Raw genomic sequence first — 24,163 nt, 5'->3', positions numbered from 1 at the left:
AAATCAGCCATGATTCCCTTGCCTGATTGTATAGCTTGTGACACCTACTGAAAGTGCTTGTGTGTACAAGTTTTAACTTGGATTCCATGGTTAAAATAGACTATCGCTACTCAGCTAAGGCTCAGAAATGAATAATGGCCACTTGGACAACCAGTGCCTGGGGAACTGTACCACAGACGAGGAGTCAATACCTTCAAGAAAGGAGAGAAATCTGTCAAGAAAAAAAATATTTTATATCATGTACAAGATAAAAGTTAATATATTTATGTCATGTCTGGCATGCAACGGACAAAGTGCCAAATTTGAAAGTGTACATCACACTTGCACCTGATTGGCTGCATATAATTCATAAAATAGCAACAAATCATAACTGAATAAGGACAAATGACATCTTAAAAAAAGTATATAAAAGAAGAAAGTCTGCTGGTTTCTTTAAGCCAATTTACAAGCAGCTGTCAATCTACAAACATCCCTTAGCGACAGTAATTAGCTTTTGTGGTCTTAATGGGACAGCTTTAACACAACTAACTTAGCACCAGAATAATACATTGTGTGTTACATGTTTTAACAATCCTGTCACTAAAGGACAGCATAACCGACAATGTATCAGCAAACCATGGGTGTTCTGTTAAAATATAAACAAAAGTGGTGGAAGGGGAAGTACAGTTAGTTCGTCTAATGTCTGCTTTCAACTGGAGGTAGATAGACTGCCTCTTAACCAGAGGGTAGCCACTAAACCATCTACCTAACACAGTGTTGTTAACTCTTTCCCACCTGAGAGTTTTCTGTAGGGGACGCCCTCTTCCCACATCAATACACTGCGAACATTTGAAATAATTTCGATATGCAGCAAGAGGTGAGGCGTACTTTTACTGTGACATAAAACGTGCACCACTGCAGCAGACATCATGTCACAGCAGAAACGAGGAGAGGATACAGAGACATGCACCATACCACACCAGGCATTAAGTGAATGATTCCCTATTACAGAAGCCAACACTAAAACTCCAGCTGTACAGTACCCGACAAATAAACAGTTCCCCTGTACCCAGAGCATCCAGCAAATTTACACAAGAGATTCACGATCCCTACGTTGCCAGACAAGGGTGAACACTCCGGCTTCACTTGGAATGTAGTGTATGTGACAAATTACAGAAATCGATTAAAAACATTTTGCTGGATCCTGTCCTGGCAATACTTTAAAAAACAAAATGTGCATGACAGCTGTTTTCACTTGAGCTGAAAAGGAGAGTCAATATGAAACTGGAAGGGTAGTAAAAGGATGGACACTTGTATCAAAGTGCTGCTAATAACCATTCCCTTCATCTGTTCAAATAGTCGACCAAGGAGAACCATCCATTCCAGAAAGGAGCAAGTGGTGTAGCCACAAGAACGCACAGTTACGGCTGTATCGAGTTAACTATTGTCATGTTTCAGCACCATTAATAGCAGTCACAGTACAGCTCCTCATCTACTTGCTCACATTCGAATCAAATTATCTAATGCTTTTTTTAAAAAAGGTTTTGAGTTGTATTTAAAATGACAACAGGGCAGTTTAGTGGCAGACACTGTGGGAGCCTCAATGTGTGATATCATGGGGTGGCGGGGCGTGGGTTCCTGCCCACGAGCCTCTTCCCACTCCTGACGATGCCGAATGCCTGATCGCGGGCGTGCCACCAGTTAGACACTTTCCCACATGCCAGGAGGGAAAAAAGAAAGGACTTCCTGACACCAGGTTTCATACTGGTAGAAGCCACTGAGTAGGTAAACCTCAAGAGTTTGAAAAAAATAAACATTTTTTTTTAAAAAGTCTCCAAAACATGCAATTGCATTTTCTTCTGATAAGAGAAAATCCCATAACCTCTTCCCATGAGCTTCTGGCTTTTGCAACTTCAAGGGGAAAAAAAAATGCAGAAATCCAAGTCAGATTGGATGAATCTGGATTGCAAGTGAATTACAACCGTAATAATTTCAAAACATTTCTGATACTATCAAGGGACATGCTGCACCGTGTGACTTATCTTCCTCCCCTTTTATCACCTGATATCTCGGAAACATCTTTCACATCCAGGGAAGAACAACAGTTTGGTATGGTCAGCCTCACCAGTATTGGGGAAGGGGTGGGCTCCAGGAGAAGCAGCACACCTGGTCAATAGAGACTAGTAGGAGGGGGGGGATTTTGGACATTGCTTTACTTGAGAAAGGATAGTGGGAAGGAAGAGTAAGAGATGGGATTGGAAAAGTGAGGGTCAGGGAAAGCGGAGGGTCGGAGGTGATCCTCTTGTGGAAGAGGAGGAGCTGTCTGGTCAGTGGAGGGCTATTTAATCAGCACAGACATTATTACCCAGTATATCTCCTGTCTGCATGATCATTGTCATTTGTTCAAGGTTAAAGACTTTGCTGAACACAGTGTCTCGTTGGTTCTTCGCCGATAGACACATTGTCTCTTAGCTGACAAGACCTATGATCAGCACAAGTGTTGCTATAACTGGATAAACATGTGCAGGTGCATTTCCAGTCTTCATGGCAACTGGCCAAGTTCTGCTGGCGTTCTTTGCTCAGGGTTGTTGCAATTGTTTGTGGTCAGGATAGGTACACAAGTTCCCAAATCTGCTCGGTCCACTCCGCTCTCCAACCCAGCTGCTGTCGTTAGGCATTAGGTCGGGCAGGGTATTTCCTGCATGTGCCTCATCTGTAACCATTCAGCTTGTTCCAGTGCACAGAGCTGAAAAAGGAGTGAGATTTTATCTCCTGTATTCCATTCTCCCCCGAGCCGAGCCGGCAGCGATAATCCCACTGCAACAACTGGGAGAGAGAGAGAGAGAGATGAAACAAATCTGGTTAGTCTTGCCTGTCATATGTACACGAAACAGGTGTACAGAAAGGTACTAAACCGTGCTGGGAAATGGACTATTACCAGTCTTCAGTGATGATCTCAAAACACATGGAGCATTGCTCAGTTGCCCACATTCTCAAACTCTGACCCAAGAAAGGAAGCACGTTATACCTGCTTTCCTCACATTAATGCTCAGTTAATTATAACATGGGTTCCATCTATTTTCAGACCCTCCATTTAATTGAAGCCACTACTTTAGTGACCCAAGACCATTCGTCTTTTAGTAATGTCTACTGATGGTGTCCTGCACAACTATGTGCCTTACCCTTTCATACTGGTTTCTCAATCTATCTCTATTAAAATTATTACTTTAGGCCATGTGTAGAACGAAATAGTCTTTTCAGATGGATACTGAACATTTCTATGTTCTTTCCCTTCTCATTAAGTAGTAAGTTTTCTCCTTTTTTCCATGCACCAGTACTTGCCTCATTAGGTGAATGGATAACCTATTCGTAGGCCTTTGCCAATCCTACTCTGATTCAATAGTGTACAATATTGTTACAGCTGTACAGAGCTCTGGTTAGACGCCATCTGGCATTTGCATTCAGTTCAGGATACGCACCACAAGGAGGAGATATTGGCCTTGGAGGGGGTGCAGCGCAGATTCACCAGAATGATACCGGGGCTAAAAGGATTAAGTTACGAGGACAGGTTGTGTAGCCTAGGCTTGTATTCCTTTGAACATTGGAGATTAAGGGGTGATCTAATTGAAGTGTTTAAGATGATTAAAGGATTTGATAGGGTAGATAGAGAGAAACTATTTCCTCTGGTGGAAGACACCAGAACGGGGGGGGAGGGGGGAGAGGAGGGGAGGGGAGGGAGGGGAGGGGAGGGGAGGGGGGGGGAGGGGAGGGGGGGGGAGGGGAGGGGGGGGAGGGGAGGGGAGGGGAGGGGGCAGAACCTTGAAATTAGAGCTCGGTCGTTCAGGGGTGATGTCAGAAAGCACTTCTTCATGCAAAGGGAAGTGGAAATCTGGACCACTCTCCTTCAAAGAGCTGTTGAGGCTGGGGGTCAATTGAAAATGTCAAAACTGAGACAGATAGATTTTTGTTAGGCAAGGGCATTAAGGCTTACAGAACCAAGGCGAGTAGATGGAGTTAAAATGCAGCTCAGCCACGATCTAAATGAATGGCAGAACAGGTTCGAGGGGCTGAATGGCCTACTCCTGTTCCTATGTTCTAATGCATTGTCCAAATCTTTCCCTCTAGTGAAGAAGTGCTCAGTTTCTGTTCAATGCACTTCCTGATGTGTCATTGTTCAGCTCAGACAAGGAGCTCACTGTGCAGGGAAAAACGGAAGGCAAAAAGCTCGATCTTACCAGTCTGCGGCACAGCATGATGATTGTGTGGCAATGCCCTTCCACACACTGCCACTCTAACTCAGTTATCAAGATGTTATACACCTTGTCCCTCTTCCCCCGTGCCCCCCCCCACCTCAAACCCACAGTCTCACCCCACCTCCCAAAAGCCAAATCAGCATCTATAATCTGCTGATGCTCATTTTCTCAAACAATCCACATTATGTTGTGTCACTCAGCCAGCTCCATATCTCAACCTCGCACTTCTAACAGACCTACTACTATTTAAACCGGGTGCTGCAGTGGTACTAGTGATCACAATGCTGGCTTAGTGACCAGTGAGACTCTGGTTCAAGTCCCACGTCAGGTTGTCACTTGAATCCTGTGACTACAGTTAGAATGTATTTGTTCAGTTTTTACCAGAGACTGGTAGTGACAATTCTGGAACGTTTTCCCCATCTCAGCCCAGCACCACAATGAACCCTGTCAGCAGGTAACTGATCCAATAAAACGCCCATCACTTGGGCTGACCCCTCATGAGCAAAGTGATTTAGATTATAAACAGACTGTATACAAACCATGCAGTGTTCTAGATCATAGTGTATCACACTGTATCTAAACTTCCCTCATGTTTAGATCACAGCAATAGAGACGGCAATTGAGCAAAATCTTCATGCTTAGAGCTGTCAATTTATGAAATGGATTCTCACCGATTCAAAGAGAGGTGGTACACAGGTTCAGGATGTGAGAAATGACAAACATGAATTATATCAAAACCTGGAAACTGGATGTTTTCTTCATTCCTACATTTTTCTTGGGCACGGTGTTACTTTAGATCGCTTCGGACTATATCTCAAGCACAACATTGTTCTGGGTCACTCCCATGACTACATCTGTCAATTGGTAGCACTCCTACCTCAAAGTCAGAAGGTTCAAGCCCTGCCCACTTCAAGGCTTGAGCACAAAATCCAGGCTGACACTTCAGTGCAATATTGGAGAGTGCTACATTGTCACAAATGCTGACATTAGGAAGAGAGATGTTAAACTGAGGCCCTGTTAGGATGGACTCAAAAGACTATTTGAAGAAGTGCAGAGAGTTTTCCTGGTGTTCTAGTCAATATTCTTCCCTCCACCAATGCTACTAAAAATAGATAATCTCAATTGCTGCTTGTGGGACCTTGCTGTGCACAAACTGCCTGTTGCATCTGCCTACAAAAATAATGACTACACTTGAAAGTTGTTCATTGGATTTGAAGCACAGACATCACGATAAGGTGCTTATATAAGTGGATATCATCTATTCTTATATCGAAAGCGCTGTTATTCTAGATCAAGTTATGCCAGATGGAACTAAAACATCGTTACTTGTCCCGTACGGACATCGAATTTCCTCAGAGAATGTCTGGACGTACACAGCACAAACTGCTAATTGGTATCCTCACCTGTTGGAGAAGTGACACCGCTGCAGGACTGAGATGGTCTGGGAGTCGGAGCTGGGTGTGAGAATGGATTCTGGAGGGGTAGCACTGAGACAGGGTCTGGGACACACAGAAGGAAACAGAACATGAATATACAACAATGGGGATCACACGATTCTGGGTGAACAATAGTTTGGATTTTATTTCCTCATTAGGGGCAAATCTTTTGACAAGTCAATTCGCAAGACTATCACCTTCATTAATCTGTTTAAAAGTCTGACAGAATTATTTTTAATATGATATTATGGAAATGATTTTTTTTTGCAGTTCACTATCCCCCAATAATCTGCGACACAGAGATCCTACAACACACTGCCCTAATTATACAAACTCACCCACAACAAAGGAACTAGCTACAAATACAGAACAGCAGTCACTGAATTGCAATCCAATGCCTTTTAAAAATCCACGTACATAACATCCACTGCATTTCCTTAATCAATCACTGTGTATTGATAATGTTGTATATATGGAGTTTTAAAAAGGTGTTTGATAAGGTGCCAGATAAGAAACCCATTGATAAAAATTAAGGCACATGGTATTAAAAGGGAATGCGACACAATGGATAGCGAAATTGAACAGAAACAAAGAGTAAAATGGATATTTTTCAGACTGGAGGGATGTAAACAGTGGTATCCTCCAGGGGTAAGTGTAGAGGAGAGGGAGGTATTCATAAGGGAAGACATAAACAACATTAAAAAAAACCCAAAATTTATGACTTGTGTAAATGAGATTGAAGTCCTGGACAAGCTGAAAGGGTTTAAAACGAATACACCCCCAGAGATAGACAATATTTATCTCAGAGTCTTGACAGACACGAGGACGGAGAACTGTGGGACACGAACAATCATTATGAGGGAGTCAACAGACTCAGACGTACCAGCAGATTGGGAACAGGCTAGTGTGGTACCCGTTGCTGACAACATAGGTACAGGCAACTACAAATCCATTGATCTTACTTCAATTCCATGTAAAATAATGGAATTGATGATAAGGAGTACATTTGAGGATTATCTGTATATCAACAACCTAGTTAACAAAGCTTTAGAAGGGGAATATCCTGCCTGCCAAGCTCTTTGATTTCTCTGAGGAAGCCATAATCCAAGTGGATCGTGGTAAGCCATACAACACAGTGTACCTAGACTTCCAAAAGGCATTTAATAAAGTTCCACATGAACATTAAGCTCAAAGCTGCGGGGATTCAGGACAAAAACTTGGGAATGGATAAGGACTTGGCTGAAGGGTAGAAAACAATTGGTATTTGTTAGAGGAGTCATGAGGGTGGACGGGAGGTGGAGTATGAACTTAGGGTTCAGTGTCGAGACCACTACTGTTCCTAATTTATTTCAAATGACTTGGATTCATAACTCGATTGCAAATTGGTCAACTTTGCAGATGCTAACTAACAAGGAATGACAGGGGCACTGAAGGAGGCAGCTCAGAAATTACAGAATGAGATAAACAAAATGTGCGAGTGGGTCGGACAATGGCAGATGAAATTTAATGCCGATAAATGTAAAGTAGTGCACATAAGAAAGTAAAATGGGAACATGTCCTCTATGAATAGTGTTTGAATAGCTTAAGGATGAAGTTGAAAGAGACCAAAGGGTCTTAGCAGACTCAACACTCAAGTCCAACCAATGCAGAGCAGCAATCGACAAAGTCAACAGAATGTTGAAGTACATAACCAAAATTAGTCAGAGGGAGTTGTGACCAAACTATAGTGTGTTCTGGTCGCTGGAACAATCGGAGAAGAGTTGAGGAATGTCAGGGGTTTGAGCTAAGAGAAAAAGTAGAGAAGCTTGGACTTTTGAGCCTAGAAAGGAGGTCATGATGTGGAGATGCCGGTGATGGACTGGGGTTGACAATTGTAAACAATTTTACAACACCAAGTTATAGTCCAATGATTTTATTTTAAAATCCACAAGCTTTCGGAGGCTTCCTCCTTCCTCAGGTGAATCCACATTCACCTGAGGAAGGAGGAAGCCTCCGAAAGCTTGTGGATTTTAAAATAAAATTGTTGGACTATAACTTGGTGTTGTAAAATTGTTTACAATTAGAAAGGAGGTGTCAGAGGTGACCTTATAGAGGCATTCAAGATAGCTAAGGGAACGGACAAGGTAAATCCAGAATATCACATGAATTTAAATTGCGAGAGTAGAAGGGGACACAGAATCAAACTAGTAAAAGGCAAATTTAGGACTGATATCAGGATGTTCTTCATGTAAAAGAATGATCAACAAATGAATGGACTCCAAGAGAGTAGTGGTGGTGAAAACTCTGGGTTCATTTAAGGAACAATTATCTGGAGCAATGGTTGGGGGGGGTGGGGGTGTGGTCAGGGACTTTAGGGCCTTTCTGAATGGATGAAGATTATCAAATGGCCTTCCTCATCTATAATTACCTTGTGACAAGGTTGGGTTTGCTTGTAATGCCCCAAGGGTTGGATAGCCTGTCGTCACTTGGCATCAAGTATCAAAGCCTTGGAACTGTACTCCAGTAAGGAGCAGTCAACACCTCCAGAGCAAAATGGGTGGGGAGGTGAGGAAAGGAAAATTGATTAGCAAAAAATGGAATTAGGTGGTTTTATTTTACATACAAGAAAACCTCTCTCAGCTAAAGATGTTGCATGGCTCTGGGACACCAGAAAGGAAGAGGAGAAATAAGAGACGTACGTATAGATTACAATTCATGGAGCGCTTGGTTTAATTTTTATTTCATCTCAGAGGTAGACTCCTTACCCATGAAATGTAGATCATACCAAATACTTCAACCCATCATAACAATCTGTCCTAGTCAATGCACCTACCCACGTACATACAGCCGGTATAAATCTGAATAAAGCAGATATAACACAAGGTCAGGATGTCACAAAAGCATCAACAAGAACAGTTACCGTCCCGGTTAGAAGCTCATACAACAAAGCGCCAAGGCTCCACCAGTCACAGGCCTCTGTTACTCCTCCAACCCCACCGACCTCTGTCAAAATCGAAAGAAACATTTAGAAAATCAGGGAGGTCGTATTGCTGACATCAAATGGATAAAAACATTAAAGATTTCAACACTCCATACTTCTAATTTTTAAAAAAAACTTACTTTTCTCCTTTCCCTCCTCAATTAATGGCATTATGCAACTTTCCCCCTCTATTTGAGTCTCCTAGATCATTAACCATTCCACTATTTCTAGGCCTCAGTCAATGTTGCAGTGCATGTGGCAGCAGAGACCAGCGAAGGAGCGATTCTCCCTTTAGCTTTTCTTCCATTAGTAGCACTCGTGCCTCAGGGTAAAATATACTTAAAAGGAAGACTATTTCGCTCATCTTAGTTCATCCATCCAAATCAGTCCTACATTCCCCCATTGTTGCATCTAATTGTTTTGTTAAATTTTCCAGGGGTTTCATCTCCACCATTCTGCTTCAAAGGCTATTCCAAGTCTGGATCACTTTGTGTGAAGAGTTTCCTGGTATCAGCCCTAAAATTATCTTTTACTAGTTTGAATCTGTGCGTCCTTAACTAATCCTTGGAGCTAGGACATATTGGAGTAGAGAGGGTTTTGCTTTGAATCCAACTTGTGCCACATCTCAGCATTAACTGAGGCCTACAAGTAATGGAATTCTCTACTCCAGAGGGCTGTGGATGCTCAGTTGTTGAGTATATTCAAGACCAAGATCGAAGAATCTTTGGACACTAGGGATATGGGGATTGGGCGAGAAAGTGGAGTTGAGGTAAAAGATCATCCATGATCTTATAGAATGGCGGAGCAGGCTCGAGGGGCCGTATGGCCTACTCTTGCTCCTATTTCTTATGTTCTTACAACTAGCTGCTCGAGTCTGCTATGGAAAGAGGACGGCACATTATCATAGAAATTTCAGCAAAGAAGGAGACCAGTTAGCCCATCATGCCCCTAACAGTGCTAGCCATATATCAGAGCTATTGACTCTGATCCCTTATCGTGTTCTTTCCCCATACTCTGATATTTTTCCTCTTCAAATGTTTATCTAATTCGCTCTCAAATATTATATAGAATTGCATGGAATGTACAGCACAGAATCAGGCCATTCAGCCCAAAAGGTCCATGCCGGTGTTTATGCTCCACACGAGCCTCCTCTCCTCCTACTTCATCTAACCCTATCAGCATATCCCTCATGTATCCATCTAGCTTCCCCTAAAGTGCATCTGCACTAGTCACCTCAACTACTCCTTGTGGTAGCGAGTTCCACATTCTAGCCACTCTCTGGGTAAAGAATTTTCTCCTGAATTCCCTATTGGATTTATTAATGACTATGTTAAATTTACGGCCCCGAGTTCTGGTCTCTCCCGCAAGTGGAAATATCTCCTCTACGTCTACCCTATCAAACCCTTCCATAATCTTAAAAAAACTCCATCAGGTCATCCCTCAGTCTTCTCTTTTCTACAGAAAAGAGCCCCAGCCTGTTCAATCTTTCCTGATAGGTATAACCTCTCCGTTCTGGTATCATCCTAGTAAATCTATTGTGCACCTTCTCCAGTGCCTCTATATCCTTTTTAATAATGTGGAGAGCCGAACAGATCACAGTACTCCAATTGTGGTCTAATCAAGGTTCTATACAAGTTTAACATAACTTCTCTGCTTATCAATTCTATCCCTCTAGAAATGAACCCTAGTACTTGGTTTGCTTTATGGTCTTATTAACCTGTGTTTTTTGGGGGTAGTCAAAATCTCCTATGATTATTATTCTTTACTCATTTCACATAGTTGTTTACATATTTCTTCCTCCACCTCCTTTCCACTATTAGGTGGTCTGTAGTATACCCCTATTATTGTGATCAATCCCTTATCTTTTATTTCAATTCATATGGATTGTGTTTCTATCCTTCTGTTAGTTATGTCCCTCTTTTCTACTACCATTGTTATCTCTAATTAGTACAGCTACTCCACCCCCACCCCCCCACCACTCTCCTTCCTTCCCTATCCTTTCTGATTATGTTATAGCCTGCAATATTTATTTGCCAGTCCTGTTCTTTATGTAACTATGTTTCAGTTATTCCTACTACATCTGGTTCTTCGCTACGGTTTACGGCCTTCAGTTCCCCCGTTTTATTTTGGACACTGTTTACATTGCTGTACAGGCAGTTTAATTCATCTTTAATAGTTGTTCCTTTTACTTTATTTTTAACAGTCCTTTTATACTTCTGTTTTATAACTGTATTTGTTCCATGACCATTTATGTCATCTTTATTCCTTACCCTGGTCTGACCTTTACACTCATCTCCTGTTTCTTCTATCTTTAAATGTTGATTAGCTCAGCTTCAATAGGCATGTTTGGTAATAAAATTCAAATTCTAATATCCTTTAGCATGAAAAAAAATCTTCTATGCTGTTAGTACTAATTCTAAATTTATACCCCCTGGTTACGAATTCACTGACTAATGGAAATAATCTTTCACTACTTCCTCTCAAACCTTTGAGCACTTTAAACGCGCCATCCATCCCCTTAATCTTCTCTATTCTAATGAATATAATCTGGATTTTTCCAAAGTCTCTCGTCTTTATATCCTCTCATCGCTGGAATAATCCTAGTGATGTTGCACCTTTTCAATAACTCTGTTATCCTTTCTATAAGGAGATGCCCAAAGTTGCACTTGGTTCTCCAGCTGTGACTGAAACAGTGTGTTATACACATTCATCACCTCCCTGTTTTTATTTTAATTTCCTTGTATATAAAATCTAGAATCTTATTTGCTCCTTTCAAAAGCAAAAAAAAAAATGAAATGAACAAGTTTTGTGTTTATATAGTGTCTTTCATTTCCTTCAGATGTCCCAAAGCACTTCAAAGCCATTGAAGTATTTTTCAAGTGCCTTCACTGTTGTTTTATAGGCAACGGGGTAGCAAGGTTCCACAGGCAGCAATGAAATAAAATCTGTTTTAGAAGGGATTGGAGAGATAAATGTTGGTCAAGACACTGGGAGAAATCCTCGGCTTTTCTTTAATTGTGCCATGAGACCTTTTACATCCACCTGAACAGAGAGAACAGGGCCTCAGTTTAACGTTTCATCTAAAAGACAAGGCAGCCTTCCCTCACACTGCATTGAAGTGCCTGGATTATATGCTCATGTCCCTGGATTGCAGCTTGAATTCACAAACTTCTCACTGAGGTGAGAACGCCATTACTGGCACAAGCTGACAACTCATGGCTTTTACTACTTACAATCCTATTTTTTAAAAGATCTGTGTATGTATCTGTACTAGTGGCTCTCTCGCTCCTTCTCACTTCATTGACAATTTTACTATCTAGGTTACATTTCCATTCTCCGTTCTTTTCCCCAAATTTTCAGAGCTATGAGAAAAGAGTAGGGGAGTGGGGGTAATGGGGTAGCTCCTTTAAAGAGCCTGCACAGGCACAATGGGCTGAATGGCCTCCTTCTGTGCTGTAAGAGTCGATGAGTCTATGTACTACTTCACGTTTATCTACATTGAACTCCATTTTCCCACTCAGAATTGGTACTGTTCTTCAAGGTGAATTAACATGACAGAAAACACTTTTGGGATCCAGTTTTAATCACTGAAAAAAGACAGAAGCGATCTGAAAGTCAACAGCGATTTAACCAAACACCAATACAAATTTCTCTCAGCACTAGCTCCAACATCCAGCAAAAGGACGTCAGTCAGAATGAGGTCAATCTACAACAAACATTATCAAAGTATGGTACAGCACAGGAGGTGGCAATTCGGCCCATTATGCCTGTGCTGGCTCTTTGAAAGAGCTATCCAATTAGTCCCATTCCCCTGCTCTTTCCCCATAGCACTATAATTTTTTTCCCTTCAAGTACTTATCCAATTCCCTTTTGAAAGTTACTATTGAGTCAGCTTCCACCACCCTTTCAGGCAGTGCATTCCAGATCATAACAACTTGCCGCGCAAAAAATGTTTCCTCATCTGGCTCTTTTGCCAATCACCATAAATCTGTCTCCTCTGGTTACCGTCCCTTCTGCCACTGGAAACAGTTTCTCATTATTTACTCTGTTAGAACTGTTCATGATTTTGAACACCTCTAACAAATCTCCCCTTAACCTTCCCTGTTCTAAGGAGAACAACCCCAGCTTCTCCAGTCTCTCCACATAACTGATGTCCCTCGTCCTTGGTACCATTCTAGTAAATATCTTTTGCACGTTCTCGAAGGTCTTGACATCCATCCTAAAGTCTGGTGCCCAGAATTGAACACAATACTACTGCTGAGGCCTAACCAATGTTTTGTAAAAATTTAGCATAACTTCCTTGCTTTTGCACTTTATGCCTCTATTAATAGACTTCCCTTTCGTGGAGCCGTGTTGACTCTGCCGGATCATATTGTGATTTTCTAGGTGCCCCGTTACCACGTCCTTGGTGATGGATTCCAGCATTTTCCCAACTGCTGATGTCGGGCTGTCTGGCCTGTCGTTCCCTGTTTTCTCTCTCCCTCCTTTCTTGAATGGCAGGGTTGCATTTGCTCCCTCCCAATCCACTGGGACCGTTTCAGAATCTAGTGAATTTTGGACGATCACAACCCAGTGATCCACTGTCTCTGCAGCCACCTCTTTTGGAACCCTGGGACATGGGCCATTGGGTCCAGAGGATTTGTCGGCTTTTGGTCCCATTAATTTCTCTAGTACTTTTTCTTTGCTAGTATTGGTTACTTTAAGTTCCTCACTCTCGTTGGACCCTTGATTCCCCACTATCCTCTGGGGCAGAGTGATCGTAATATGATATTGAGTTTGAGATTGATGCAGTGAAGTTCGAAACTAGGGTCTTACATTTAAATAAAAACAGTTACGTAGGTATGAGGGGCGAGTTGGCTATGGTAGATTGGGAAATTAGATTAAAAGATAAGTTGGTAGATAAGAAATGGCGAACATTTAAGGACATAGTTCATAATTCTCAACTAATATACATTCCATTGAGGAATATAAACTCCATGGGAAAAATGATCCAACTGTGGCTAACAAGAGAAGCTAAGGATAGGATTAGATCAACAAGGTCATCTATGTGCAGAACCACAAGAGATGGGCGAGATCCTGAATGAATATTTCACATCGGTATTTACGGTTAGGGAACTTGGGGAAATAAATAGTGATGTCTTGAGGAGTGTATATATTACAGAGAGGGAGGTGCTGGAAGTCTTAACGCGCATCAAGGTAGATAAATCTCCGGGACCTGATGAAATGTATCCCAGGACGTTATGGGAGGTTAGGGAGGAAATTGCGGGTCCCCTAGCAGAGATATTTGAATCATCGACAGCTACAGGTGAGGTGCCTGAAGATTGGAGGGTAGCAAATGTTGTGCCTTTGTTTAAGAAGGGCGGCAGGGAAAAGCCTGGGAACTACAGACCGGTGAGCCTGACATCTGTAGTGGGTAAGTTGTTAGAGGGTATTCTGAGGGACAGGATCTACGGGCATTTGGAGAGGCAGGGACTGATTAAGAACAGTCAGCATGGTTTTGTGAGAGGAAAATCATGTCTCACGAATTTGATTGAGTTTTTTGAAGGGGTAACCAAGAAGATAGATGAGGGCTGTGCAGTAGACGTGGTCTACATGGACTTCAGCAAAGCCTTTGACAAGGTACCGCATGGTAGGTTGTTACATAAGGTTAAATCTCACGGGATCCAAGGTGAGGTAGCCAATTGGATACAAAATTGGCTTCACGACAGAAGACAGAGGGTGGTTGTAGAGGGTTGTTTTTCAAACTGGAGGCCTGTGTCCAGCGGTGTGCCTCAGGGATCGGTGCTGGGTCCGCTGTTATTTGTGATTTATATTAATGATTTGGATGAGAATTTAGGAGGCATGGTTAGTAAGTTTGCAGATGACACCAAGATTGGTGGCATTGTGGACAGTGAAGAAGGTTATCTTGGATTGCAACGGGATCTTGATAAATTGGGCCAATGAATGGCAGATGGAGTTTAATTTAGATAAATGTGAGGTGATGCATTTTGGTAGATCGAATCGGGCCAGGACCTACTCCGTTAATGGTAGGGCGTTGGGGAGAGTTATAGAACAAAGAGATCTAGGAGTACAGGTTCATAGCTCCTTGAAAGTGGAGTCACAGGTGGATAGGGTGGTGAAGGCGGCATTCGGCATGCTTGGTTTCATTGGTCAGAACATTGAATACAGGAGTTGGGATGTCTTGTTGAAGTTGTACAAGACATTAGTAAGGCCACACTTGGAATACTGTGTACAGTTCTGGTCACCCTATTATAGAAAGGATATTATTAAACTAGAAAGAGTGCAGAAAAGATTTACTAGGATGCTACCGGGGCCTGATGGTTTGACTTATAGGGAGAGGTTAGATAGACTGGGACTTTTTTCCCTGGAGAGTAGGAGGTTTCGGGGGGATCTTATAGATGTCTATAAAATAATGAGGGGCATAGATAAGGTCGATAGTCAAAATCTTTTCCCAAAGGTAGGGGAGTCTATAACGAGGGGGCATAGATTTAAGGTGAGAGGGGAGAGATACAAAAGGGTCCAGAGGGGCAATTTTTTCACTCAAAGGGTGGTGAGTGTCTGGAACGAGCTGCCAGAGGCAATAGTAGAGGCGGGTACAATTTTGTCTTTTAAAAAGCATTTGGACAGTTACATGGGTAAGATGGGTATAGAGGGATATGGGCCAAGTGCAGGCAAATGGGACTAGCTTAGTGGTATAAACTGGGCGACATGGACATGTTGGGCCGAAGGGGGCCTGTTTCCATGTTGTAACTTCTATGATTCTATGATACTATAATAAAGCCCAGGATCCCACATGCTTTTTTTTTTAAAAACAGCCTACTCAACTTGTCCTTCCACCTTCAAAGATTTGTGCATGTGCACCCCCAGGTCTCTCTGTTCCTGCATCCCCTTTAAAATTGTTCCATTTATTTTATAATGCCTCTCATTCTTCCTTTCAAAATGCATCACTTCGCACTTCTCTGCATTAAATTTCATCTGCCACGTGTCTGTTCATTTCACCAATCTGTCTATGTCCTTCTGAAGTCTGTTACTATCTTCCATTGTTTACTACATTTCGAAGTTTCGTGTCATCTGCAAACTTTGAAATTATACCCTGTATTATTCCCCCAGATTAGTTAACCAGTAAACCCATTAGGGGCCTCTTCCCAAATTTCTTGCCTCCTTCCTATTCGTTATATATGAATCAGTTTATAGTGAGAGTGTTGGCGAACTGTTCAAGCACGAGGGTCATCACAGGCAACCTGGTTTGGTTCACATCTGGCATCCATATATATGCATTTCAAGCAGCAGTCGCATAATAAATAGGAGCAAAGAACCTTGATTTTAGTGCTCCCAAAGCGGCACAGCCCAGATCATCTAACTCAGCCCAAGTAGAGAATCTAGAACCTTTGTGATCTGTATGCCTCAGCAAATATGATGTAATTACCAACTGAGTTAATCCAGGAAAGCCAGTACACCTACTAGATTCAGTCTTTCAGTCCCTACCCATTACCTGGTGCACAGTACATATCCTCTATGGCTTTACTGCTACACTGAACTTCAACTTCACTCCATTGGCCAAAGTAGGTGAGGCAAATGTGGCCTGTCAAGATAGAAAACAGAAAATCTAGTCAATGAATTAGCGCAGCACAACTTCCATCCCAGTATGACAGGAGAAGCAATATTTGAGAAATACCAGTATAAATTTTTCTTCACTTTTCTCCCCTCTCACCTGCACTGTCCACAAGTATATTTCTTGGGTTTAGGTCCAGACATACAATTCCCTGTTGATGTAGGCTTTCTAAGGCGAGGACCAACTCAGACATCCAGATTCTAATTTGATCCTCTGACAGACCCAAGGAGGCTTGGCTTGGGATGGACAGTTCAGCTTTTGGATGCTGAGGTGAAAGAGATGAAGACTGCCCATCATCTGCTTTGCAGGGATCTGAAGACACTGAAATCCTGTTAGAGGACCTTCCACTCTCAGTGCTGCAAAACGTGTCTTTGCTTGAAACGGTTCTGGAGTCACAGTCCTCATGGTCGCAGCAAGTTTCAGAGACTGGAACCTGGTTTGGAAGTTTAAGCTGATAGTCAAACCTCACAGGACTCTCATCTTCACAGTTCAATACTTCCAAATCCCTAGGTGAGACACCTTTCAATTTTAATGACTTTATTGGAGGTTCAATTACTGTTAAAGATGATATCAAATGTACATTAGGTTGCTGAATAGGTTGCTGAACAGGGCTGAGCACACTCACTGAAGTCTTCTGCTCCGATTGGCCCTTACCCAAGACAGTGACAGTTGTATTTCTCACAGGCATTGCAGACGATGATCCCACAAGGACCAGCTCAGAGTTATCCATAACACAGTTGACTTTGCTATGGTTCTCAATTGTATCTAAAGGATTGACTGTAATTTGGTATGATCCCCTTCGCCCTTGCCTTATGCTAGCCTTTAAGTTCAAGCTGGTGGCTCTAACAGGGCTTCTAATTGGGCTAGCTTTGTGCTGAGACCCCTCATTAACCAATGAGGCTTTCTCTTTCAATAAATCTGGAGCTGCTTGGCTTTGGTGAATTTTTGATGACTTTGGGTTCAATGTTTCACTGGAATCTTCAGCCTCTAAAAAACAATCATGGGACCGTAAAATCTTACCCTCATATAGAAGCTGACTCTTTTCATGCTGAAGGTCTTTTTGCATCAAACTGTTCACAGTTACGGTCATGGTGTGGTTCACAGTTTTACTGCTTTGAATTAACTCGGCATCCTTTTCTGAAAACAACTCAGAGATGTCAAAGGTTACATCATCACTGTATACAGGGTGTGCCACCTGCAAACTTGTCCCCTCACCGTTTCCCTTCAAGCCAGTCAATGTTATGCAACCTTTCGAAATTCCATTATTTCCCTGCCAAATGTTTGCCTTGTTCTCACTCTCATTCTGTATACTTAGTTGATCTGTGCCATTTACTTGGTTAGGTGACTGGTCATTCACAAGTCCTTGTGTCCTTGATTGTGGGTCACTGATGCCATCAGTGCTGTCCCCGTACTTTTTGTTGCATTCTATGTTTGTTCCATTCTTGGTCTCTCTTTGCCAGTCCCTCTTGCTGTTGGCTGTAAGTGTTGAATCATCATTACACATGAATGAGAGAGAGGGTGCAGTGTAGCTGTTCTTCAGTTTAATGGTCTTGTGATGTGGACTGGAGCATTCTGGGAATTCCATACCTTTTTCTGTGACGGACGGATGGAAGTGGCGCAGCTGAGACCAGAGCTTCCCTCCTGAAGACAAAGAAGGAAAACAATGAAACTCAAGTGTTGCATATTGCATTAGACATAAGCAAACATGCCATAAATTTACACAGTAGCTCCAAGAAGTACACAAAGCCAAAAATGATGAAAGTGTTACCCATGTGCCAGCCTTGGCTCAGTTGGTAGCACTCTCACCTCTGAGTCAGAAGGTTGTGGATTCAAGTCCCACTCCAGAGACTTGAGCACAAAATCTAGGCTGACATCAGTGCAGTACTGAGGGAGTGCTGAACTCTCGGAGGTGCCGACCTTCAGATGAGACGTTAAACCGAGGCCCTTTCTGTCCTCTTAGGTGGACTTGAATGATCCCATGGCACTATTTCGAATAACAGCAGGGGAGTTTTCCCAGTGTTCTGGTCAATACTTATCCCTCAGCCAACATCACTAAAACAGATTATCTGGTCATTATCTCATTGCTGTCTGTGTGCAAATTGGCTGCCGCATTTTCTACTTTACAACAGTGACTACACTTCAAAAGTACTTAATTGGCTGTAAAGTGCTTTGGAACGTCCTGAGGTCATGAAAGGCGCTGTATAAATGCAAATCTTTCTTTCAGGTTTTTGTGTGTCAGCGGAACCACTCTTATAAAGAGATAGGAAATTATGAATTTTTTTTTAAAGTGCCCATTTGTCCTATTGAGTTCACTCCTTCCCACAGCCAATGCAGAGCATGCACGATCATGGTCTCTTCTCCTGGATTACTACAGGTAAAACATTAATCTACATTATTCAGCCTAAACTAGTTTCGTTCCACAGATGAGACGTAGTCATAACATGACAGGAACCATAGTGTACAGTAGAGTATTTGATCATCTAGGATCATATTTATCCATGTAACCCTAGTCCTCCTCTTAACCAGATATCTGGCCAATTTCTTTTTAAAGTATTTGCTCAACGTAACCATTATGGTGGGATTCTATTCCACATACCTACTGCTTTGGTGGAAAACCAAACTTAAATGTCTGTGTAAACACAATTGGCTGATAGTAGATTGGAGAAAATATATACCTTGAATATGGAAAGAAAGTCAGTTTACTTTCAGCTATGGTCTATGAAAAAGCTGGGGGTGGGGGGAGGGGGGAGGGAAGTGTAGAGCCAAACACAGTTGTGTTATGATGTCCACAGAGCACAATTTACTGTCTTTTTCTCTCTCCTTCCCCTCCACCCGAGGAACCATAAATGAAAAAAATGATCACCCCTGTACCCCCACATTAACTACATCCAGCAGCCAAGTCAGTTAGTCATAGGGCACACTCCATGCTAGCAATTTTTGAATGCTGAGCTTTGTTGTCACTTTAAATACCTTTGGTTACCCACTCTTAGGTTCCCTTCACTCAATCCCATAAATTTCATTCTTGCGTCATTCCTCCTCCTCCTTAACTGCCTTCATCAGTTCATTACCTGGTACATGCTCCAGATGAAGGAAGACAGTGTCATCACTGACATAATACTGCAGGAGTTGCACCATAAACGGAACACCCTGTGGGATTATTGTCTGACGCTCACGGTTCACCAGGCTACATTTGGGCAGGCTCTATAAAGAGAGAAAAAAGAATTAGCTGTACCATGGCACATTGAAGCTCAGGAATTCATTGTTGTGAGGGACTGCAGACACAAACCAATAATCCCACCACTCTACAGCACTATGCTGCCTTCTCTTAAAGTGGATTTCAGATTATTATGCTATATTTATACATCAGTGTTGTGGCACAGATGCCCGAGTGCTAAAGGCAAATATGTTTCTGTGAGCAATTGATCTTAGTTCATTTTGCTCAAAGAAATTCCCATCTTGCATGACTTTATCCAATTGTTTCAAGGATAACAGGTGAGCAGAGTCAAGATGGCAAACAGGAGCTAGGCAATTTGCGATTCATAAATGAGGCAAGTACAGAAATGAGGTTAGTAACATCCATTAACAGTTTAAAATTTAATGTATAAAACGCAGGAGTCAAAGCTCATGGGCCCGATAGCACAGTGCTATTAATGATGACATACCCCACTACAGTGCAAGCTTGGCTCAGTAGTAGCACACTAGATTCTGGGTCAGAAATGTGTTGGTTCAAGTCCCAATGCAGGACTTTAGCACATAATCTACTTCCTGGCCTGGCACCCATTTTCCTTACGCCGGTCTGCCAATCAACTTGGAACTTTATGTTAAAGGCACTGTATAAATGCAAGTTATTGTTGTCAGCCACCTTGACGTTCTAGATGTCCAGTGCCACAAACTAAGCTTACTCAGAATCAACAGTTCAAACCCAGCTCAAGTGAGGGGCTTTGGCAAAAGAGATTGGCACTTTTTTGAAATGTGTGAATCAACCCAAATATATGAAACTTGGGAGTTCAGATTTCAAGGTCCATCACATCTCAAAAAACCCCCCCACAAATGTAACCATGGTGCCTAGGGTTGCCAACTCTGGCTGGACGTATTCCTGGAGGTTTCATCACATGACCTCCCGCCTGTAACAGCCCTGCATAGTCAGACAGCCTTTTCTCCCCCATTTCCAATATTTCTACAACTAATAAAGAAATGTGTTCAAAGAATATGAAAAAAACACTTTTTTTTAATACCCTATGATTTATCTCCTGGGTCGCTCGCAGCAGTGTCCAGGGGATTAATCTTTAATTCCTAGAGACTCCAGGGCAATTCTGGAGGGTTGACAACCCTAATAGTACTCAGCACCTTACTTGCACTGAGTCGTAGACTAACATTTGTGGTGTGTGCAGGTTACAATCAACAAGGTGCTGTGGAGAAGCTGCTGCTGGGTGTATTAGGCCCTGGTTTATTAGCTGCCTCTTTGGTCTTAGGCCTTCTATTTCAGAGACCACCCTGCTCATCCATACTTGGAGCTTTATGTTTTCCATCAGACTTTTGATCAAATTATACAGTGTTTGCCATGTTCAGAATCTCCACAGGTTATACATCGTTTGAACAAAATACATACCCATGAAATATTGCTTTGTGATTGCAAGCATTATAATGCCACATAATCAGTAGGCACATTTATCAGGATAGATAAATGTGCCTACTGATTACATGGCATTTTCATCATGTCAATATAAATAATGCATACTGTTCCAGCAGAGTTAAATAGCTGACACTTAAATAAAAAATAAATAATTAGTGTCACATGGCACTTTGTAGGTTATGGGATTCGTCCTCAGATCAGCTGCCCAACAGGGCATGACAGTACTAGACTGACTCGGCAAAACAAGCCTATTGTTACTAGTGAGTGAGCTCAGTTTATCCCACTGCCAAGCCCCATAAAGAACCATAGCAACAGGAAAATAAAGTGACAAAAATGGAATTTATTGTTTTTTTTTCCCTCTCAATTGTTAATAATATCAAACTCATAATGGAGGTGTGCATCTTCATTACAGTCAAGTTTACTCAAACATGAGATAGGATCTTTTGAAAGAGTCAAAAAATTTGCCATGCTATTGTCCTGATTGAAAAGAGCTAATCAACCACAAGAACATTTCCTGTCAACTATCCGCACAAGTCACCTACCAATTGAATGTGCCAGACTGTACCACATTGCTTAGTTGTTTTCTTTTGTACATAATGCATTTACCCTATAATCTCATTGGGACAGGCTGCGGAGAATTACCAAAAAGGAAACTACATTTAGACTAAAGTAGAATCCTACAGCTAAACGTTACAGAGAACTGCAAACTTTGATTCAGTTGTGTTTATCTCTCTGTGCAGCACAGAGATGAATTAAGCTCCTGCAAACTAGTGCTACATAATATGTACAAAGCCTGTATCCGGTTTCACTGAGAAACAAGATTGCTCATTTCCTTCTGAAAGGTACTTAAAATCTGGAAGAAGAATTCAAAGCTTGTGAGCCGTTTTGGATAGTTCAATATCTCCCCTATACTGCTCCTTTCTTTAAATCATTCTGTTCCTGAATAAACCTGGTTAAACCTGACAAAGGCAAAACAAGCCCAGTCGACCTGCAAAGTCCTCCTCACTGACATCTGGGGACTTGTGCCAAAATTGGGCGAGCTGTCCCACAGACTAGTCAAACAACAGCCTGACATAGCCATACTCACAGAATCATACCTTTCAGCCAACGTCCCAGACTCTTCCATCACCATCCCTGGGTATGTCCTGTCTCACCGGCAGGACAGACCCACCAGAGATGGCAGTAGAGTGATATATAGTCAGGAGGGAGTGGCCCTGGGAGTGCTCAACATTGACTCTGGACCCCATGAAATCTCATGGCATCAGGTCAAACATGGGCAAAGAAACCTCCTGCTGATTACCATCTACCGTCCTCCCTCAGCTGATGAATCAGTCCTCCTCCATGTTGAGCACCACTTGGAGGAAGCACTGAGGGTGGCAAGGGCACAGAATGTACTCTGGATGTGGGACTTCAATGTCCATCACCAAGAGTGGCTCGATAGCATCACAACTGACCGAGTCCTGAAGGACATAGCTGCCAGACTGGGCCTGCGGCAGGTGGTGAGCGAACCAACAGGAGGGAAAAACCTACTTGACCTCATCCTCACCAATCTACTTGTTGCAGATGCATCTGTCCATGACAGTATTAGTAGGAGTGACCACCGCACAGTTCTCATGAAGACGAAGTCCCGTCTTTGCACTGAGGATACCATCCAACGTGTTGTGTGGCACTACTACCGTGCTAAATGGGATAGATTCAGAACAGATCTAGCAGCTCAAAACTGGGCATCCATGAGACGCTGTTGACCATCAGCAGCAGCAGAATTGTATTCCAGCACAATCTGTAACCTCATGGCCTGGCATATTCCTCACTCTACCATTACCAACAAGCCAGGGGATCAACCCTGGTTCAATAAAGAGTGTAGAAGAGCATGCCAGGAGCAGCACCAGGCGAAAATGAGGTGCCAACCTGGTGAAGCTACAGCACAGGACTACATGCATGCTAAACAGCGGAAGCAACATGCCATAGACAGAGCTAAGCGATTCCACAACCAACGGATCAAATCAAAACTCTGCAGTCCTGCCACATCCAATCGTGAATGGTGGTGGACAATTAAACAACTAATGGGAGGTGGAGGCTCTGTAAACATCCCCATCCTCAATGATGGCGGAGTCCAGCACGTGAGTGCAAAAGACAAGGGTGAAGCGTTTGTAACCATCTTCAGCCAGAAGTGCCGAGTCGATGATCCATCTCGGCCACCTCCTGATATCCCCACCATCACAGAAGCCAGTCTTCAGCCAATTCAATTCACTTCATGTGATATCAAGAAACTGATGAGTGCACTGGATACAGCAAAGGCTATGGGCCCCGACAACATCCCAGCTGTAGTGCTGAAGACTTGTGCTCCAGAACTAGCCGCACCTCTAGCCAAACTGTTCCCGTACAGCTATAACACTGGCATCTACCCGACAATGTGAAAAATTGCCCAGGTATGTCCTGTCCACAAAAAGCAGGACAAATCCAATCCAGCCAATTACCAACCCATCAGTCTACTCTCAATCATCAGCAAAGTGATGGAAGATGTTGTCGACAGTGCTATCAAGTGGCACTTACTCATCAACAACCTGCTCACCGACGCTCAGTTTGGGTTCCGCCAGGACCACTCAGCTCCAGACCTCATTAGAGCCTTGATCCAAACATGGACAAAAGAGCTGAATTCCAGAGGTGAGGTGAGAGTGACTGCCCTTGACATCAAGGCAGCATTTGAACGAGTGTGACACCAAGGAGCCTTAGTAAAATTGAAGTCAATGGGAATCAGGGGGAAAACTCTCCAGTGGCTGGAGTCATACCTCGCACATACCGAGCGGAGCGGAGGGAGCGTCCGATAAAAGGCGGGATTTCAGAGCGCTGAGAACAGCTGAGAGGAGCCGAGTGGAGTGGAGGGAGCGTCCGATAAAAGGCGGGATTTCAGAGCGCTGAGAACAGCGGATCGGAGGGAGCTGCGACGGAGTTCGAAGTGACGTCAGGAATCAGATCGGGACGCGACACAGGGGAGGCACCTGATTGGTGAGTAGGTTCAGGTGAGTATTTCTACTTATCTACAGTAACTAAAGTAAAAAGAAAGGTAAGGTCTGCAGGTCTTATAGCAAGTCGCGTTTTTTTTAGTGAATCAAGGTCCCTAGTGTAGTTAACATTCTCTAAATTAAGAACAATTTAAAGGAGTAAACTCCTTAAAGGGAGTGGTAAGTAGTTTTTCTTTCCTTTTTTTTCTCTTGACGTTGTAGTTGTTGTTAAGCTAACTTAAGGGTTAAGTCATGGCAGGAGATCCCACAGCCGTGTCATGTTCCTCTT

General features: G+C 42.7%; 1 protein-coding gene across 5 annotated transcripts in view; it reads right to left on the bottom strand.

Annotated features, from left to right (window-relative positions):
- Window positions 1–214: 214 nt before the first annotated feature.
- rps6kl1 (ribosomal protein S6 kinase-like 1) overlaps window positions 215–24,163 on the bottom strand; it is a 44,889-nt gene continuing 20,940 nt past the window's right edge. For all 5 annotated transcript variants that reach the window (XM_067991990.1, XM_067991987.1, XM_067991988.1 and 2 more), the window contains 6 exons: window positions 19,308–19,440; window positions 16,339–17,880; window positions 16,120–16,209; window positions 8,568–8,650; window positions 5,636–5,731; window positions 215–2,805 (listed from right to left, as the gene is read on the bottom strand). In XM_067991990.1, coding sequence (XP_067848091.1) covers window positions 2,689–2,805; window positions 5,636–5,731; window positions 8,568–8,650; window positions 16,120–16,209; window positions 16,339–17,880; window positions 19,308–19,440 — 2,061 coding nt within the window. In that variant the 3' untranslated portion in view covers window positions 215–2,688. The remainder of the gene's footprint in view (window positions 2,806–5,635; window positions 5,732–8,567; window positions 8,651–16,119; window positions 16,210–16,338; window positions 17,881–19,307; window positions 19,441–24,163) is intronic.

Source organism: Heptranchias perlo, chromosome 10 (assembly GCF_035084215.1).
Source record: "Heptranchias perlo isolate sHepPer1 chromosome 10, sHepPer1.hap1, whole genome shotgun sequence".
Classification (NCBI taxonomy): Eukaryota; Metazoa; Chordata; class Chondrichthyes; order Hexanchiformes; family Hexanchidae; genus Heptranchias; species Heptranchias perlo.
Note: the sequence above shows the minus strand (reverse complement) of the source record. Positions and strands in the feature narration are given on the sequence as shown.